At 43.2% G+C, this 18,624-nt stretch overlaps 1 protein-coding gene across 1 annotated transcript; it reads right to left on the bottom strand.

Moving 5' to 3' along the window:
- Positions 1–267: 267 nt before the first annotated feature.
- LOC142945272 (extracellular serine/threonine protein kinase FAM20C-like) lies at positions 268–7,319 on the bottom strand. Its single transcript, XM_076086692.1, has 10 exons — positions 6,781–7,319; positions 6,309–6,487; positions 3,753–3,831; positions 3,459–3,551; positions 3,060–3,175; positions 2,310–2,490; positions 1,314–1,423; positions 970–1,051; positions 757–816; positions 268–517 (listed from the first exon to the last, which is right to left on the bottom strand). The coding sequence occupies exons 1-10, from the start codon at positions 7,317–7,319 to the stop codon at positions 268–270; spliced, it is 1,689 nt and encodes a 562-aa protein (XP_075942807.1).
- Positions 7,320–18,624: the final 11,305 nt, after the last annotated feature.

The following is an 18,624-nucleotide window of genomic DNA, read 5'->3' as shown; positions in this document are numbered from 1 at the left end:
CATCCAGTTGTTAACCTTTAATCTCACTCACTTTCATCCTGTGGTAGGGCCCCTACTACATTCTGAGGGCCCCCAGATGATAGGGGACAAGAGAAAAAAAAACATGTTTATTGTGTAAAACTTTTCTCTGTGTTGTCGCATCCCTCTTGTGAAATACTGCTTGCGATATCTTTGCAAAAACCTGCAAAATGAAATGATCTGATAAGTGAAATAGACTTCAGTATAAGACACTCATTTATTGTTTATTTGTCAACCCCCCCCCCCCCCTCAGCCAGGCTGTGGCTCGTATCCTTCCAAGTCGTTGTAAATGACATCTGCGTGTTGTTGTTGCTGACAGGCCTCCACCACCTGCAGGACGAATGCGAGGCGTCGGTCCAAAGCAGAGAGGTGAGGTTCGGAGAGGAGCGGGGCGACGGCTGCCAGAGGATCCTGGAGCAGCGACTCCCGCATGACATCACTCAGACGGAAGCCAGGGAGGGACAAGAGGCGCAAGCGGAGTAAGGTGGAGCGACGGATCCTACAAATGTGGGTGGAGAGCAAGACCAACATAAATATAGACAACCGCAGTGGCCAGAGCATTGAGTGTTCCTCCTCTCTGGGTCCTTTTAATTTGTCTATGTGTCTATATGTACTCAGTCAAATCATGTCTGTACTACACTTTCCAACTTTATCAGCTCTTGAATGAGGCCTACTCAAGTGTCTTACAATTTATTTCCCCCATCAAGTGTGATGAGACATGTTTTTGTTTAGTTTTACCTGCAACACTGTTGCAAAGGAACAAGAATAGACGGCTCATCCCGAGAGTGACGCCCAAACCTGGAAAACATATTTATTTCATTTAAAAAAAAGGTATTAATATATAAATTATTTGGCTGTCAGATATGCGTTATATTATACGCATGTTGTTTCCACTATAACATCATCAACAGCCTGAGCTGAGGTGAGTCAGTAGCGGATGTTCATACTCACGCCCGTCCGTTATCCAGGTGCAGCAGAAAAGTCTCGTTGCCAAATTTCTCAAACGTCTCATAGTGATGTCTGTCCATGTTGCCTTTGAATGAAAGACATTTACCTTAATTTAGGCTTTTTTGGCTACATTTTTGTAGAGTTAATAATGTCATATGAAAATTCATGACAACAGCCTGAGTCCAATTACCTGGGCGATAATATTCTTGTTGACTAATTTATTTTCCCTTTTTTTCACCCCACATTTACCCCTCTGTTAAAGGAGGACAAAGCGGTTAGTGCCTGTGAGCCCGTGTATGTTGCAAACCGACCGACTACCGGGTCAAGTTGAAAACGGAGAGACTGACCCATGAGGAAGTCCAGCACAGCCATGTCTATGAAATCCACCAGTCTGGTGCCGTGGTTGTAAGGAGGCCTCTGTTTCACTGCGTCACAGTAGGCCGGGTCCTTCTCCCACCTGAGAACAGCAGGGCAGGTTAGAAGAAGACAATGGATACTGATGGGAAACACATTTTTAGTTTAAACTTTTTACCATTTAACAGGACTTTTTGCCTTTTTAAAATCTGCTTAGCCATGGTGGCTAATGCCGCCCATGCTAACTATCCAAACTTCCACTTTATGGAGTTTATTTAACCTTTGTGAGACCGGACTCAAGTTAATCTTAGTTAGGATGAACACAATAACACTATGACAGTTGACAAGTCAATTAAATCAAATCAGTGTGAGCACCTCGGACAGATGCTGCAACCGCCGACAACATTTGTTTGACCCATAATGTAAATTTGGCACAGTGAAGTTTTTATATCACTATTACTTTGTTGTGGTCGAGGGCCTCAAAACCATAGTGTCACATGAGCTCCAAGAACAAACGAGTTCACATTGTTATTATAATGTGCAGATGGGCCTCCAACAGCATTCCACTGCACAGGAGTGTGTAACAAACTGCTGGCCTCTTACTGTTTGTAATAATTATGTGCATAATGAGTAATATTGCTGACATCTATATTAATTACGCTGACGGTGTGTAAACCACAATTTTAATGTTTAATGCACTTCTTCCTTTGGAGCACCGGGGGGCAGTGAAGACTCACGATTCAACATCATCTCAACTGTCAAATCCAACAGCAACAAAGTAGAAACATTACAATTTATAACATTCATAACAAGATATTAAGACGGAGGTGTTTCCAATATTCTGCCCACGACCAAATGTATAAATGCAGGTGGACAAAGAGCTTTTTTTCTGTTCAAATCAATCTTTTATAATACACGTCCTGTGAACATTATGACACAGTGATGACCTGATAACTTTAGATAAAAGTATCAAATGTTAGTGGACCCACTGTGCTAGCTTGATGCGGCTGTAGGAGCGTCTCCACGGTGACCTCCAGGACCTGCGGGGAGCTAGGGCGAGGTCAGGCAGCATGGCAGCCAGGGAGACCTCCAGCTCATGCGGACGACCGCACACCGGGTGCTCCGATGAGCAGTAGTACTCACACTGGCCGTAGAAACACACGTTCCCCGCTGGAGGGACGAGAGCCGGAGTTTAGTGGTCTTCACATGCTGGATATCTTGTATCATGGGGCCTCTGCGATGCATCACAACCTGTTGATCTCTCACTCACCGCTGTGTTTTATACTCAAAAGTGAATTAGCCTGCTGTATGGCACTGGTATGTTCTTCTTAACAAAGTTATTCTTGGTAAAATTCCTACCTATATGTATTCTCTTTCAAATTTGAATTTTTAGGAAATTACAACCTTCATTCGCAGGACGTTTTGTTTCCAAACTCAGAACTGAATTGGTAAAGAAAGCTTTTAGATGTTCTGCACCATCATGGAGCAACCTTCAGACTGACCTATAGTAACCCTGAACGAGTGTAAAGCTGTGGTGAAATCTGTGAGTCCAGGATGTCTGGGTGCAAAATGTGTCATCTGATCAATTTTAACGTTCTCAAACCTGCGTGTCCTTGTGTTGATTGTTCAAACTGCTGCTCTTTTGGCCAATAAGTCTCCGTTGTAAAAGAGATCTTTGATCTCAATGGGACCTGGTTAAAAGCTAAATACATAATAATAAAAAAAATGCTCACACATACCAGGGGAAGTGAAGAAGGTCCGAGACATCCTTTTGTCAGTGGTAATCTCTCTGACGTCTGAGGTGACATTGATGAGTCGGCCAACTACTGGAGGGATCCTGTTGAAGCCCAACAATCTGAAAAAGAAACGCACAAGCTAGAATTTGTGCCTTACGTTGTTTGCCTCCGCCAACCAGTCAAGTTTCTTCCAAAATGTCTTCACTTCATCATATTTATGCTATTAGTGTTCAAGTGTCATACTTAGCATATCAATTCTTGAGATATGACCTTTAACCTCCAAAATCTGATCACTTCATCCTTCAGTAAAGCCCTGTTATGCTGTTCAATGCTACAAGCTGAAAGCAGCTTCATGAAGATGTAATTCCAGTGATGGGTCGAGTGGTTATATAGGCTCTGTACCTGTCGAGGTGAAAGGCAGCGATCTCTGCGTTGTGTCTTTCAAAGTCGGAGAAGTAGAAGAGGTTTACGTCCGTCTCTGCGTCTCTGGATTGTCTGTGAGACAAAAAGAAGCAGGATTTCACGAGGCCGTATGCGGACGTGACGTGTAACAGTGGGGTGATGCTCTGCTGTGTTGTTTCATGTGACCTCGAGTTGTGATTCTGCAGGCAGCATAACTGAACCCGGAGCAACACAAACACACTGTCAGTCGTTCATGTTTTTCAGTCAGCCAGCATCAGGACCGCGGCCTCTTACCTCATGGGTTTCAGCAGAACTTGTCCGTAGTTTGGGAACGATATGAGCAGTTTGAGCTGGGTGCCTCCTGTCTTCTGAACTGAAAGATATGCATGAAGGGAATATTAATAGTGGAACCATCACACACTGGAATATTAGATGATAGATTGTTGCACATTGGGTCATATGAGGACTGCACTGCACGCTCAATGCAGTGCAGTACACCTGTTTCTCCACATGGTGGCCTTAAACCAACAACTGCCACCAGTCCCTCCATGAGGTACAACACTGCAGTAAGACCTGGATACAATTTTCAGCGAAATTGATCGAATCAGTTGTATGCCCCCATAATGCATCATTGATGTAAAAAACTATGAATTGTCATCTGGATGGTCTCTTTGGTGAATGTTTACCAACACATAAACGAGGACGTCAGTGGATCATCAACTAGTTTTCAAATGATTTCAACTCTTTTTTTGGCAACTAAATGGAAATTTCAAAATTAAATTGGACACCGAGGTCTTTCATCCCCCCAAAAAAGGGCATGAAATCACACAACCGGGCGGTGAAATGAATGTTACGGCCCCAGACATTGCGAAGAAGAGACTGCGTTGGTTGTTGGCACGCTTTGCTTGTAGGAGCAAGTCCAGTAAATTATTCAAAAGATAGAAATCCTGAGATAGAACTGAAATCCTCTCCTATTGAATCACAATACCTGTTTATAAGTCTGATGAAAGGGAATTCATCTGAACTACAATGTTTAGAAGGTATGTACACTGTGGCGAGAGTTAAACATTAGAGATGATGCAGTCCAAACAAATCAGCCTATAGCTGAGATTAGTGTTTAATCTGCAGCGTGTGGCACAGATCTCAATGCATTATTTATTGTGCGGCGTGCTGAAGACGGGGACAGGGTGTCTGAGAGGAGTACACACAAAATGAGTGTGCGTTGATGCAAGGAAAGTCCTGTGCCTGCGTTTGTTTGTTTGTGTGTGTGTGTGGTACTCGGGTCAGTGTGTTTGCGTGTGTGTGAGTGTTGAGATAATGTAAATTTGTGGGAGGATTATATATATACAAAAAATAGATGATCTGTTTTTTATGAATCACTTTTTTTCTTAGCCCTCACTTTGTAGTATGTATGTTGATGTTTTAAGTTATATAAAAATCCTGGTTTAGTCCAGTATAACATACTGCAATCCACCACACCGACAGCACAAACTCGGCCTCAACAAATATTTACCGTTGCAAGCTTTTTCTTCTGTGACGTTTTAGAGGGACACACACACACACACACACACGCACACACAATACATGCCTCCTCTATGTTTGCCTTTCCACCTTCTTCAAAAGGATTTGTGGGTCATCAAACAGCACGCTGAACCCTCCTGGGTTCAGTCGTTCATTCTGTGTAAATGTGCCGGAAAAGTATTTTGGAAAAAAAGCACCAATGTGAGCACCTAAAGATCTGTCATCTCACATTGTGTAACTTTGTTTTGAATGAGTGTTTCTAAAAATGTAATCTCCACTGTTCTAAATATGAACTTTGGCACAGCTTGCCGGAGAACTTTGGTGAATACTGTGCTGCCTCGGGCTCTCACACAGTAGATTGTTTGCATGAAGGGATTCGAGTCAAAAGGAGAAAGCAGCGTTCTTGTGACTTTGTAATTTTGTCAAGAGGAATGTGAATGATGGCACTGAAATGAAACCGTAGCACTTGAAGGACAATTCCCGGTTTGAAGATTAGTTTCTAAGTCAAAGGTTGATGTATTGAGTAATGTTGAGCTTCAGAGTGAAGTGCTGTGTTTTATCTGTGCAGCCTTGAACCTGACTAGACAACATAACACGTAAAACTATGATAAACATGAGACGTAAAAATTTAAAAAAGCAACAGTTTGTGAAATTTAACTGGCATGCATATTCAAATCTAGCAAACTAGACATCACTTCTAACTAATATCTGGTCTCTCAGTAAACACCTTCATCCCCTAAATATGGTGCGGAATACAGATCCAGATCTTTAATATGTTAACGCCTAAATCAAATGCTTTCATGTGAGTGGGTTTTACAGGTTGTGGCTAGAATCATGTCTTCAGTATGTTGTGTGCCAGTGAGAAGAAATTGTGTATGGCTGATACTTCAGGGACTATTTCTAGGAAGAGAGTATTGAAATCCCTGGTGATCCTTAACCTTCTTCCCTGTGCACCCTCCTCTAACGCTTCCTCCTCTAACGCTCCCTCCTCTAACGCTCCCTCCTCTAACGCTCCCTCCTCTAATGCTCCCTCCTCTAACGCTCCCTCCTCTAATGCTCCCTCCTCTAACGCTCCCTCCTCTAACGCTCCCTCCTCTAACGCTCCCTCCTCTAATGCTCCCTCCTCTAACGCACCCTCCTCTAACGCTCCCTCCTCTAACGCACCCTCCTCTAACGCACCCTCCTCTAACGCTCCCTCCTCTAACGCACCCTCCTCTAATGCTCCCTCCTCTAACGTGTCTCCTTTGTTTCTGGTGGCTTCCCCAGGCTCTGTCTTTCCTTCTCTCTGTCCCCTAACCTGTTATCTCCCGCCGCCTCCCATTTGCTCACCAGCACCGAGGACACGTTGCGTTGCCAAATAGTGAGTCAGCTGGGCCAGATTGGGATCCTTCCTGTCGTACAGCTCCCGGCGAGAGATGCCCAGGTGGAACCGTAGCCAGGGAGGGTGGGTCTCCACATCCCTCGTCCAAGAGGCTTTGTCGTAGCCTTCCTCCTCGCTGTCACTCTGCCTTCAGGAGAGGAAGAGGTGGTGATAAATAACTAAAGACTTAAATAAATAAAGAACTGGTCAATGAAAGGCTCAGTCGAGCTGAAGTCCAGAGAGTTTGTTTCAGGTTGACTTTGAGATATGAAATAAGCTGCACGGGTGAAATAAGAGATGTCAAAATGAATATCCCCAGTTATTTTTTTCATGAAACTATAGGACCACAATATTTTATTGTACCTCATCCTCCTCATCCGTGTGAAGTACATTCAGAAGTAATGTTAATAATCTAGAGGACATAGATCTAGTTTCCCTTACCACTGACTGTCATCATCGATGGCGTCTTCCCTCTCCTCTTCCTCACTTCCTCTATCCCTCGCATGTTCATTTGTCTTCACCCTCAGCAGCCAATCATCGTCTTGCAGCTCCGGACGCGGCAGGTTGTACAGCGGGTGCTTGAACAGCTCCTCCAGTTTAGGGCGACCCTTGACCTTTTGACTTTTTCCAGCTCCAATCATTTCCTTTTCCCTCTCAGTGGGATCACTGAATGAGTGGTTCTTTTTATGGTGGAAGGTGTTGGCATTCAGTTTGTGATGCTCTTCACTCTGGGGGATCGTTGGCAGTTTTTGTGAGGAGGAGGAGGCAGCTGAAGAAGAGGAGGAGGAGTGGGAGATGGACTGACTGTGCTGAGTATCTGTTCTAGTTGGAATGGAGGAAGAGGAGGAGGTGGGAAGGACACAGGCTGTCTGGAGGACAGAGAGACAAAAAAATGCCAGAAGGAGGTGGAGAGCAAGGGACAGGCACGCCAGACCCAGATAGATGGAGCGAGTGGATCGACCCAGGTTCTGTTTTATCATGCTGGAGAAAAGAGAGGCAACAACAGAGAGACATTTAAAATCCAAACAGACCATGAAGCCCTGCCAACCCTTCAATCGTGATCATGATGAAACATTTTCTGGTCATTGCATTCCACTCACACAGACATACAGGAGTGGACAGAATAATAATAAAAATACCACTTTGAAGTAACAAAATTGCTCCCAAAGGCAGCAGTTTAAAAGTAAATTCCAATTGATGATTTGCCACCTTTAAAAAGAGGTTTCAGACACATTTGGTAAGCGGAACAGAGCCATGCTAGCAGCACTGTGACACTGAACTTGAGTTTACTGCTTCAGCATGCTAACGTGCTAACATATTTAGCATGTATAATGTTAGCACACTCAGTGAGGCCCTGATCAGACAGAGCAGGTTATAGCAGCTTTTTGTTTTGCTGAGTGCCTCACGTTTTACATGAGTGTTGAAAAGTTCCTGGTTTCTGTTGAGCTAACACCTGTTATCAGTTGCCAAGAAACATTTTTTTGTAAAAGACGCAGCAAGCTGCAAAAAAAACGCTCTGTTTGATCAGGTGCCTCGTGTTTTCCACCTGCAAAATGCTCATTGCCTGAACAGGGCCTTAGCATGCTAACATTTATTTAATACAAATAACAGCTGAGGCTGTTGGGAATGTCGCAAGTTTTCAGGTATTCGGTCATAAACAAATGACTTCATAATGACGCTACATGAAAGTTAAGGGATCACCAAACTTTTTTACATTCATTCAAGAGGGCACTCTTAATGCCAGCAAGTTACCACATGTCATGACAAACCATCGAATACATCTCGATGTGCACATCACGCTGGCATCAGATGAAAAGTTAAAGTCAGTCACATTCATCCTCTGGGGACCATGAATGTCGGTGAGATATATTCCCGTCAATCCTACAGTTGTTGAGTTATTTCAGTGTGGACCAAAGTGGTCGTTAGACCGACCGACCAACCAACAGACTGACACTGATCTTTGCTGCTAGCATGGCAAAAACTTCAAACGCAGCTCCCACGCTGCCACAATTACATCCCACTTTTAAAGAAATTCAGCAGCACTTAAACACCTGCTATGCCCCCTCAGTTTAAACATAGGCTAATGGAGACGTCATGGGACGTTTAGGAACACAAGTGTCAAGTTCAATTCTGCATCCTTTATTCCTCAGTAAACTGGAGGTAGACTATTTCTAGGGGTAACTCCACAAGAATGGATCCCCGTAATGAATCTATAACAGCAGCTGTTCGTATAGTTGCCCTTCACTTTATCATCTTTACTTTACACATACATCATATTATGTGTTAGTGGGCTGTTATTCTCTGCTAAACTCTCCCCACCCTGTACCAAACACACACACACACACACACACACACGCACTCAGGAGCAAACATTTAGAGGATTTAACTCTCCACTGATTTATTTACATGGTCAGACAGACACATTCACACATCACACTGCACAGATTAAGCAAAGAAAGAAGAAAAAAAAATCCTCATCAAATCCTCTAAAGAAAGAAAAGATCATTAAGAAAATCAATACATTATTGAACAACTCACTGGTCCGTGTGGACCATCAGGCTGGAGGAATTACTTACATCTCTCTCATTCAATGCCTTTTCTTCTTCTCCCCCTCTCTATTCTGCTCCTCTCGCCTCTGTTAATGAGGTAGATATTCAGAGTTCGGTGACATTTCTACCCCCTTTTTTTGTCCTGTTCTTTCCCAGGAAGAGCTTTATTGTGCGGCCACTGCAATCCAAACAGCAGTAGGAGGACTGGCGTGTTGCGGTTGCAGTGACCTGTGTCGACGTGACCCACAGTTAAGAGGAAGGGAATCACAATACAGTGCCAAACAGTCTGCCTGGATCAATGCAGGGTGGGTGATCATGTTGGTGCTACACAGCAGTGTGCAAAGGGCTGACACAGTATCACTGACTCATAAGAGTAATATCAGCACAGCTGTAGGGTCAATGGGGTAAAAAGCCCTGGAAAAAAAAATGCTAACAAATAACTTTAAATTTCACCTTTAACGTCCTATTTTTAAAGCAACAGTTTGACATTTTGGGAAATATTCTTAGCAAGCCAAGAGTTAGACGATGTTTGACATGAAGCTATACTGTTAGCAACTGGTTAGCTTAGCTTAGAATAAAGACAGCAAGCCAGGCTCTGTCCAAAGCAAACACAATTCACCTAACAGCACTTTTGTAGATTGGCTGCAAATTCACCACCGCAGGCAGTCACATCAAAATATAATCAAACACTAAAACAATTGATTCAACAAATTTCATGGAGCTAAACACGGCTTGTATCTGGTTTCACTTGGTTACAAACTGCTACAATTATGTCACAAATAAAGGAGCTAATTTAGTGCGGGACCCCCACTGACTCTCTTACATCCCTGCACAACTCCTCACTTCAAATATACACATTACACTTTCATAACTGACTCATTTTAACATGTTAACTTCATTGACAGAGTTGATTCTATTGTAAATTTTCATATTTTTATTTTTAAAATATGTCTTAAACTATTGTTTATTGTTATGCACCAATCATCAAGCCAAATTCCTTGTAAGGGCAAATGTACTTGAGCACAAGGTTAGCACAGAGGCCTAAATACCATGAGAGGCTAGTGGTTTCCCTCTGGTTTTTATTCGTTTTTATGCTAAGCTAAGCCAACTTGTTGCTCATAGCAGCTTCATGTTTACAGTACAGACATGAGTGTGGTGTCAATCTTCTGATGTAAATCCCAGTAAGAGAGCAAATAAGTATTTCCCAAAATGTCAAACGATTCCTTTCTTGTCCCCATGTTCTCCTTGAGTCTCGTGTTGTGTAGCCTCCTTCTCTGATCTCAGGTAAATGATTTCTACCTCTGGTATTGACTTTTGAAAAGGACTCTCTCTGTGGTTTGTGTTCATTTTGTAAATTCATTAAGACTCTTTTTCATTGAGCACAATGGATTCCTTTAATAGTCTCAACGACTCTACTCAATGAAAATGTAGCTGATTTCAAAAGCAGTGAGCTGGATCGCATTAACGTTCACACAGAGAAACATGCAGAGTAATGAATTTATATTCTAAAGGAGCACAGATTAAATCAAATATTCATCTCTTTGAGACAACCTGTCCCCTCTTCTTTTCTCCCTCGCCTCTTTTATCATAAATCCTCCGTTATACCTCCTGCTATGACTTTAAATCCTTCTCTCTGACATTCAGTGCTGTCTGTCCTCTGAGGGTTGTTTGGCATACTGCTAATTAACCAACTATATGTTCCTGTTAATTAGCTAGCTTCGCTTCAAGAGAGAATGCATTATGTATGCTGCAGCAGGTCCCAGTAGAGCAGGCTGATGTTTTTCACAACTGGGGCAATATGCTGTGGTATTGTATGCAGCCTCAGAAAGAGTTTCATTACACGTAAACAACTGTTGAATGTCACAAGTGAGGTAATAAAATACAGCAAATTTGGATAAATCTAAATGCATGACATCAGCAATTTATTAGAATTAGTGAGTAGCAGGGCTGTGAGAGGATTGACCCAAAATAAAAAGGTAATGGAGGGAATATGTCACAGTCACCTTTTGACTATGAGGAGGATGAGCAGTGCCAGCGCAGAGCATTTAAGAGGCCTCAGCTAAGTGACAGGCATCAACAGTTGGTCTGTAATACTGACAACTGATGCCTGAGAGGATGACATAGGGTTACATATAGGGCACTGGCATAATGAGAGCTCACATAGTGCATCAGTGGGAGATATACAGTATGATGAACTGTAGCGTTATGTAATGGTCGCCGTCTCTTTACCGGTTTCTTCCTCCAGAGGGAGATCTGACGTCACTTTGGGGTCAGCTGCTCAACAACAGGAAGGATCAATGAAGGCACAATCCTACTGTACATCCAGTTAATCTGCTATCTCAGTGCTCTGATCACACACACACACACACACACACACACACACACACACACACACACACACATCAAACATACTCAGACACTTGCATTCAAACAGCGAAAAACATCCTTCAAAAGCTTTGAAGCCTTGTTTCCCTCACAGCAGTTGCAGCTTAATGTAGGTTGCTTGGAAACAACCCAGAATTTTGGCGCCTAATTGGAGCGTGCGGGTGCTTCATCCAGCTAGCAGGCGGACGGCGACCCTGATGTGCAAACTCAGGATAAAAGGCAGAGTGAATTTAAGATCACATCTGCCACATTAGAGGGCGAACGAGCCGCAGAGGGCCTATCGGATCATGTGGCGGGTCGACCGACGAAAGCCTCGGAGGCTCTAATGTGCGCGTGTCTGCATGCATTACGCTTGTTTAGAGAGCGAGTGTGTGTGTGTGTGTGTGTGTGTGTGTGTGTGTGTGTGTGTGAGTTCTATCCTGAACATGTCGTTTGTGCGCGTTTGTGCCTGGATGTAAAAATTGCTTAAACAGCCTTATGAGCACCCAAGGGTGTTAGTTCTTTTTTGGCGCGTGCAAGTGTGGAATACAAAGAGAGCGACGTGTTTAATCATGTGTCGGCTGATGTTTGAAGGGCTGGAGGCGCCGTATCTCGGTGGTTTTCTTTCTCTTTGTGTTTAACCTACAGTAGGTGTCTGCAGGTGTGTGTGTGTGTGTGTGTGTGTGTGTGTGTGTGTCTGTGTGTAAATGTGTAGGTGTGTGTGTGTGTGGGAAAGAGAGAAATGCACAAGGAGCGTTTCATCACGTGTTGCCTGGTGTTTGATGTGATGGAGGGGCTCAGTGGTCTTTCACTCATCTCCCTCTTCCTCCTCCTCTTCCATTCTCACTCCATCACAGCTCATCTCTCCATTCCTTTCTCTCACCTGCTCTCTTCCGCCTCCACCTCCTCACTCGTTTTCCTCCCACTTCCTCTAGTCCTCCCCCACAACCTCTCTCTCTCTCTCTTTCTCTGAAAGGCCTGAAGTCTTTGAAAGCATTGACTCCTGTGGCTCCTACTGCTGCTGCTGCTGCTATCGCAGTATAGATGGGCATGAATATTTCATCTCGGGAGAGAGAGAGGGAGGAGAGAAGTGAGGGCGTCTGGGATTGAAATAAGTGGGAGACGAAAGAGAAAGAAAAGAGGGTTAGACAGAAGTGATGGAACGTAACAGGTGAGAGGAACAAATAACGGCAAACAGGAACAATTGCAAATGGTGGTGAGGAGAGAGAGATGTGGAGACTGTGAGGAGAGAACTTGCATGGAATACAAACTACAGTTAGAGAAACAATGTGTAAGATACACACAGTTTATATTAGGGTGACATAGTTACTCCTCTGTGAACACACACACTGCATAACTCACAAAACACGTATACAAGTAGTAAATCATATACATCTGCCTCTGCAAGCCAGCCCTCTTGTATTCCTAGTAGAGTCATTTTAATCTTTCCCGTGGTCTATACGTTTCTTCACTCCATCCATCTTTCAGAACCTCGTGTACATCTCTCTCTCTCCGGTCACACATTTCAAAAGGTGACAGCTTGTGGGATAATCTAATCAAGCGTCTCCACACATGGGACAATCATTCATCGGCTGTGGACCTGTGTTGTATATGTGCATGCGTGGGGCATTTAGGAAAGAAGGGCAGATAGAAAGAAGAAGAATGAAAGAGTACAACCCCAGCATGACTTTGGACTAAGACACAGCACACAAATTACATTCAGACTGTTCATTTACCTACAATTTTGACAAGATACGTCTTGTGCGCGTGTGTAAGTGTGTGATACAGCAACGTGGGATGGTTGTGGCTGATAAGCAGCCACAACCACAACACGCGTGTGTTCTATCAATACCAGGTGTTATTATTTGGTGTTATTTGACTTTTAACGTATGTTGACATTTTTACTTTCGACCCCGTCAGTCTGAATGAAAGTTACACAACAGTAAAAAAACTTTTAAAAAAAACATGTTTTACGAAACATGATAAAACCAAGCCAGCGGGGAGAGAAGGAAAGACTGACCAGCAGCTTTCATAGTCTTGCAGCCAGACCAGGTGAGCTGAATCTACCTGACGACCTGACTCCGCCCACCAGGCTGCTGGAGGGAGAGGCCCGCTGAGAGAGGACTATCACACAGGCCCCCCATCCTACACTCCTTCATCCTACACAACACTACTGCTGGATAGTTCCACTGTGCACAAGTTAAATGGTCATTGATGGTAAAAATGCAAACAATGACCCTATTACCCTAGACCAGTTTTCAGGATTGGTATATTAGCTGAGTCATAATATAGCCTCATCACAGCCCAACTGTTTGTGAGTCAACACGTTCTATGTTTGGTTAAAGGGGTACTTTGATTAAGGGGGGCTTGTGGGAATGATAACCTGTCTGTTAGCACCTCTCAAACTCTTTCACCCCAGTTTGTAACACACACTTTCTGTTGTTAATGCATCTGAACTTAAACAACAGATCATTCTTCAAATAAAGCTTAAATCACAGTAGAAAACATTTAGTTGGCAGCCGGCAGTGCTGTGACGTATTAAACTGCTTCTGAAAAGTTATATTGAAACAGTTTTTATTGTATTGTCCCATATATTATTGTTATATCTGTTATTTTATTGTATATATTGTGCATTTTTTATACATAATATTTTTTTTACTCTGTCACTTTGATTGCTTATTTTTTGCTGCTGAAGTGAACAAATTTCCCCTTCCGGGATGAATAAAGTCTATTGTATCTATCTATCTGTGTTATTGAAATACCGTGCTTTAATTTCATGAAATGTTTTATACCCTCTATATTCTTGTATTCCTGCTGTTGTCTTGTTAATCATTTTATTCCTGGTATTTTGTTGCTATTACTGTCTGACAGTTTTATTGCTCTTGCCTGATTTTAAATTCATCCTCTTCATAATGCCCAATCACAAACTAAATGTGAATGCACCTTTCGCTTAGATCTGTGCTGTTTTATCTTTACAGGTGCTTGTCATGGCGTCAGTCTGCCCGTGTGCCTCAGCTAACCAGCTCACATGCTAACTGTGCCATGCTTGACTGAACCTGCCGTATTAGATTAGTGCCATTACAGCTGCTCCAAGTGCTGCATCTGTTTCCTTCTATTGCATTCTGTCTCAAATGTCACTTAATGTCAAGACGGATACACAGTCTGGTCCTGGGGGGCTTGTTTCCCAGCAGAGCGCTGTGGGTTGTGTTGAGATTAATTCCACAGAGAGGTCAGAGGTCATCACAGCTTACAAACATCAGCATCAGGTGGCTCGTGATGAAGCAGCACGTATGACTTTGAGGTGGATGGCTTACAGCAGCACGACACAGAGGATAGTGACACTGGGACACAGCATCCCACGCTGGTAATGACTCTTTTCTACTTCACACAACAGTCAGCCGGGATTGTTTACTACACCTCACCTTGAATACCGTCGCAGAAATGTGATGACAGCTTTTTCAACTTTACAACGTGTGGAGGGAGAGAGACAGAAAGAAACACACATTAGCAGGAGTGACTCAGAGAGCTGCGCCACCGTCGTGCTGCTGATACACGCTCGTGGTTCTTAATTGATGAGTTTTATTCAGTGATTGCGTGGGGAATTTGGAGGATCCATTACTCATGCAGTCAGACTGAAGACGTGGGGTGTTGGTTTATTTTCCTGACTGCCGTTTTTAAATACTGGAGAGGAGAGAGAGCTGAGGGGATACATGGAGAGAGAGAGAGAGAGAGAGAGACCTTGATTTTCTCAAGATAAGGTTGTCAGCAAAAATCCAAGACTGTAAATTGTGTGTAGGTGTGTGTAGGTGTGTGTGTGTGTGTGTGTGTGAGTATCTTTCTCCCCAGCAGAAAATTGATTTCCAGCAGATTGCATGAAAAGCCCTCCGAGGACACGAGTGTGTGCTCGCTCAGGAAATATTTGGAGGACAAAACACAAAGACGAGTGCCTTTTTGAAGTCTATCCAGACGAACACATGCTGCACGTTGAAATGCAGCAGGAAGATTGGAGGGTGACAGAGTGCACAACTCGTTAGCTGCTCGTGTACACTGATGTTTGCATACACAGCTAACAGCTTGATGGCAGTCTACTGCATACATGCTCATTTTTATGTTCTAATGACACTGCACTTATAAAGACAGGCTAACAAACAGATTTGATTTGCTGTTAATAGTTTCAACTTCCCTTTTTGTTCCTCCTTATTCTTTGTGTGCGTGTCAACGATTGTTATGATTGTTACGATTCATAGATGAATGAAGACACAAAGGGACAGCCATGACCAAGAACCAAGCATGCTGCGTTTGCACAGCCTTACACATGCACGCGCACACCCACACACACACACACGCACACACACACACACACACACACACACACACATAGCCAAAGCCCTCTCTGAACTGAACTGTGCTTCAATAATTACCATGCATCTCTTCAACCCAGCACAGAGGAATTGGAAGAAGTGAGAGACGAAAAGGTTGATAATGCTTCAGAGATGTAATTAGACACCGAGAGAAAGTGAAGGAGGGAGATTTGGAGGGAGACGTCAGGATGAGATTAGTGTGGAAATAAGGGATCCAGATGTTGTCTGCTTATTAAACATATCAAACACATTCTAACTAATGTTTTGATGAAGCAGGTTGACAGTATGCAGAATGAGGTTGCCACTATGCAACATTTGTATCAGAAAGACTGCATATGTGTCAGTGTGTAAATGAGTGTAGAGGGAATAGCTGTTGTTTAATATAAACTTTAATAAATTATAGATGAATAAATATAATGACATTATATGTTAGTTGTTCAGTCTTTTTGCAACCTAATGTGTCCCACGTCGTCATAATAACAAAGACCACTTTGAACGTTCATACTATAACCTACACTACACTAGTTATATAAAACAGGAATGGTTCCAGGTGATGCATGCACTACCTAATTCAGTTCTAATGACAAAATAAGATTATTAACGAAATGAAAATGCATTCACAATATTTATTCATGCAGCAGTATTGTCACCCAAAACATGACTGTTCACTCATGGACCGTGGGAAAACGTGTGAACTGAAGCTTTATTTCCAAAATCCAACAAAACACTGATTGAGAAACATGGCTTACACAGCCACAGGTGAGTCAAGACTGCTGGAATATTATTTTTTACCAATATACAGCATCATCCCGTGAAACAAAGCCACATCACACCAAATAACCAGAACCTCTGGTTTATTTATCACCAAATATGCCCTTTGGGGTAAAGTTCTCCTGTACCATGAGTGTATACATTTTTAACACAAGCGGCCTCAGAGGAAGCTAAACCATTGACGCTATTGTTTATTACAGCTTTGCCTTGTCCAGGGAGTTACACAAGGCCACCTACCTTCAATTGAAAGAATATTGTATGAAACCAGGGAGGATCAGCGAGGGTGGAAGGGAGGGATATGAGATGCAAAGTGGGAGACAAAGACGGAGGATGAGCAAAGCGTGTTCCTGTCCAGATGGAGCCTCAGTGGGGATTTTGGACCGTGTGTGTCTGTGTGTGTGTGTGTGTGTGGGTGTGTGTGTGGGTGTATGAAGTGTAACGATTCTGGTACACCGCCATGTGGAGGCTGAGTAGGTGGATTACCTGCTCTGGTTCAAAAGGGAAAGTAATGAGTGGGTGGATTTAAGGATTTTTTAGAAGGATTGACCGCAAAGTGCCAAAGAGACTCCGCTTGGTGTGAAAACCAATAAACCAAATATTAAAGTTACAAGCCGTCAGATTTTTAACAATGAACATTCAAAGTATTTACATTTTGTATTTACCTCTGGCGGAGTCCGCCATTCCTGTGCAGGATTCAAATGAACTTTGTGGAAAAAGAGATGGGATGATGCATGTGATTCAGTATTGATTTTTACACTTGTTGTTAACCAGCAGTAACCACGGGTGTCACCAAATCAACAATGGCTAGAATCTTGAGGACCACAACTTTAAGGAGTAAGTTAACACCCCCTGAAAGCCTTGTTTCTGCTGAGCTCCAGTGGTTTCACTCCTCACTTTGCTGCTACGTAGGTGTCCTCCAGTACCCGGTGACATCACTGTGTGTTGTAGAAATTGTACAGTAACTCAAGCCGTTGCGGTATGAATTGAATCCCGTACATGTACACAGGAAGAGTACATTTTTAAAAGATTCAATATACCAGTATTTGATTTCCAATGAATAAGCAGCATATATCTTATTGAGCATTTAAAACCCAGTGAGTTTCATTTACACAGCTTTGAGTGATAAAATCCCCCATACCCAGAGAAGAGCCAACCCATCTGGTCTCTAATCCACCGTCAAGGAAGCTTGAACACACACTTTAACAATCAAGGACAGCAAGGACAGCCCTTTCAGCGACATAATAAACTGTGGACTAATGGACTGCCAGAGATCATTTAGTATGAGGCAAACTCTCCGTTTGATGGTCCACCCGATTCATGGATTACATGGGATTACAATCTGTCCATTCCTAGATGGAACAATATGGATTATATCGGGATTGATAATCCAGCAGGGAATATCCTCCCATGGCTGTGCGTGATAAGTGTTGAAGGTGGTCAGCCTGGTGGTCAGAGAGGTTTAACCCCTGCTACAGCCGGGATCAGAGCGTCCTCCAACGGAGCTGCAGGCTGTTCAGTGAGAAATACAAAGATGCCAATTCCTATATCTTTGTTTGAGGCGCTAAAACTGAAAAGAATAATCTGAGAAGAGATTTGAATTCATGCGTACGAATCACACATTGAATTTGTGTCTCCTCCCACGTCTCCGTGCCGCTTGATGCCTCAGAGAAGCGTCGAGAGCGCAGAGAAATGCATTAACACCCGACAGGCTGCCTTGAGAAGTTACAAGCCAGTGGTGGCAGGCAATTCTGTTAGAGCCACAGCACCATAGCAGGTGGGAGACATGAAGCAAAAACAACAAAAACGTATGTAAGCCTGTTGCATATTGCATAATGTGAACACTGTTCAGGTATGTCAACAAGATGCTCTACTGCCATGCAACTTGAATGCCTTTTGTATTGGAACAAGTTTTAACCTCTTCAGCCTCAACAGGTAGATCCATCACAACATGTATGTAGATGTAAACGAGACAGTTTCATATTTCACCCAATAAAAACATGACAGTAAAACTTGTAATGTCAGCATTCAAGGGGTTAAAATTCCGCTCACATCAGTTTCTCACACACAGCAGGCTTCACCAACCCGGTAACGAGATTAAGGGGATTTTGACAAGGTTAAGATCTAAATTGTGTGACACCAGTGGGCTGAGTGTGACTCTCGTGCACGAGCAGCAGAGCCGGTGATGGACTTAAGTTGTAAGTCCGTTAGCAAAAGTGAGGAGTGCATGAACAAGCAACGCT

This window comes from Anarhichas minor, unplaced genomic scaffold, assembly GCF_050575085.1.
Source record: "Anarhichas minor isolate MPS153535 unplaced genomic scaffold, ASM5057508v1 ptg000007l, whole genome shotgun sequence".
Taxonomy (NCBI): Eukaryota; Metazoa; Chordata; class Actinopteri; order Perciformes; family Anarhichadidae; genus Anarhichas; species Anarhichas minor.
The sequence above is the reverse complement of the archived record's forward strand: the minus strand, read 5'-3'. Positions and strand labels throughout refer to the sequence as shown.

Excerpts from the sequence above, each read along its gene's own strand:
- LOC142945272 (XM_076086692.1), bottom strand. The coding sequence starts at position 7,319 with ATGATAAAACAGAACCTGGGTCGATCCACTCGCTCCATCTATCTGGGT. Across the intron at positions 3,176-3,458 it reads GCTGCCTTTCACCTCGACAG|ATTGTTGGGCTTCAACAGGA; the intron begins GTACAGAGCCTA and ends TTTCTTTTTCAG. Across the intron at positions 518-756 it reads CCTTTGCAACAGTGTTGCAG|GATCCGTCGCTCCACCTTAC; the intron begins GTAAAACTAAAC and ends CCACATTTGTAG.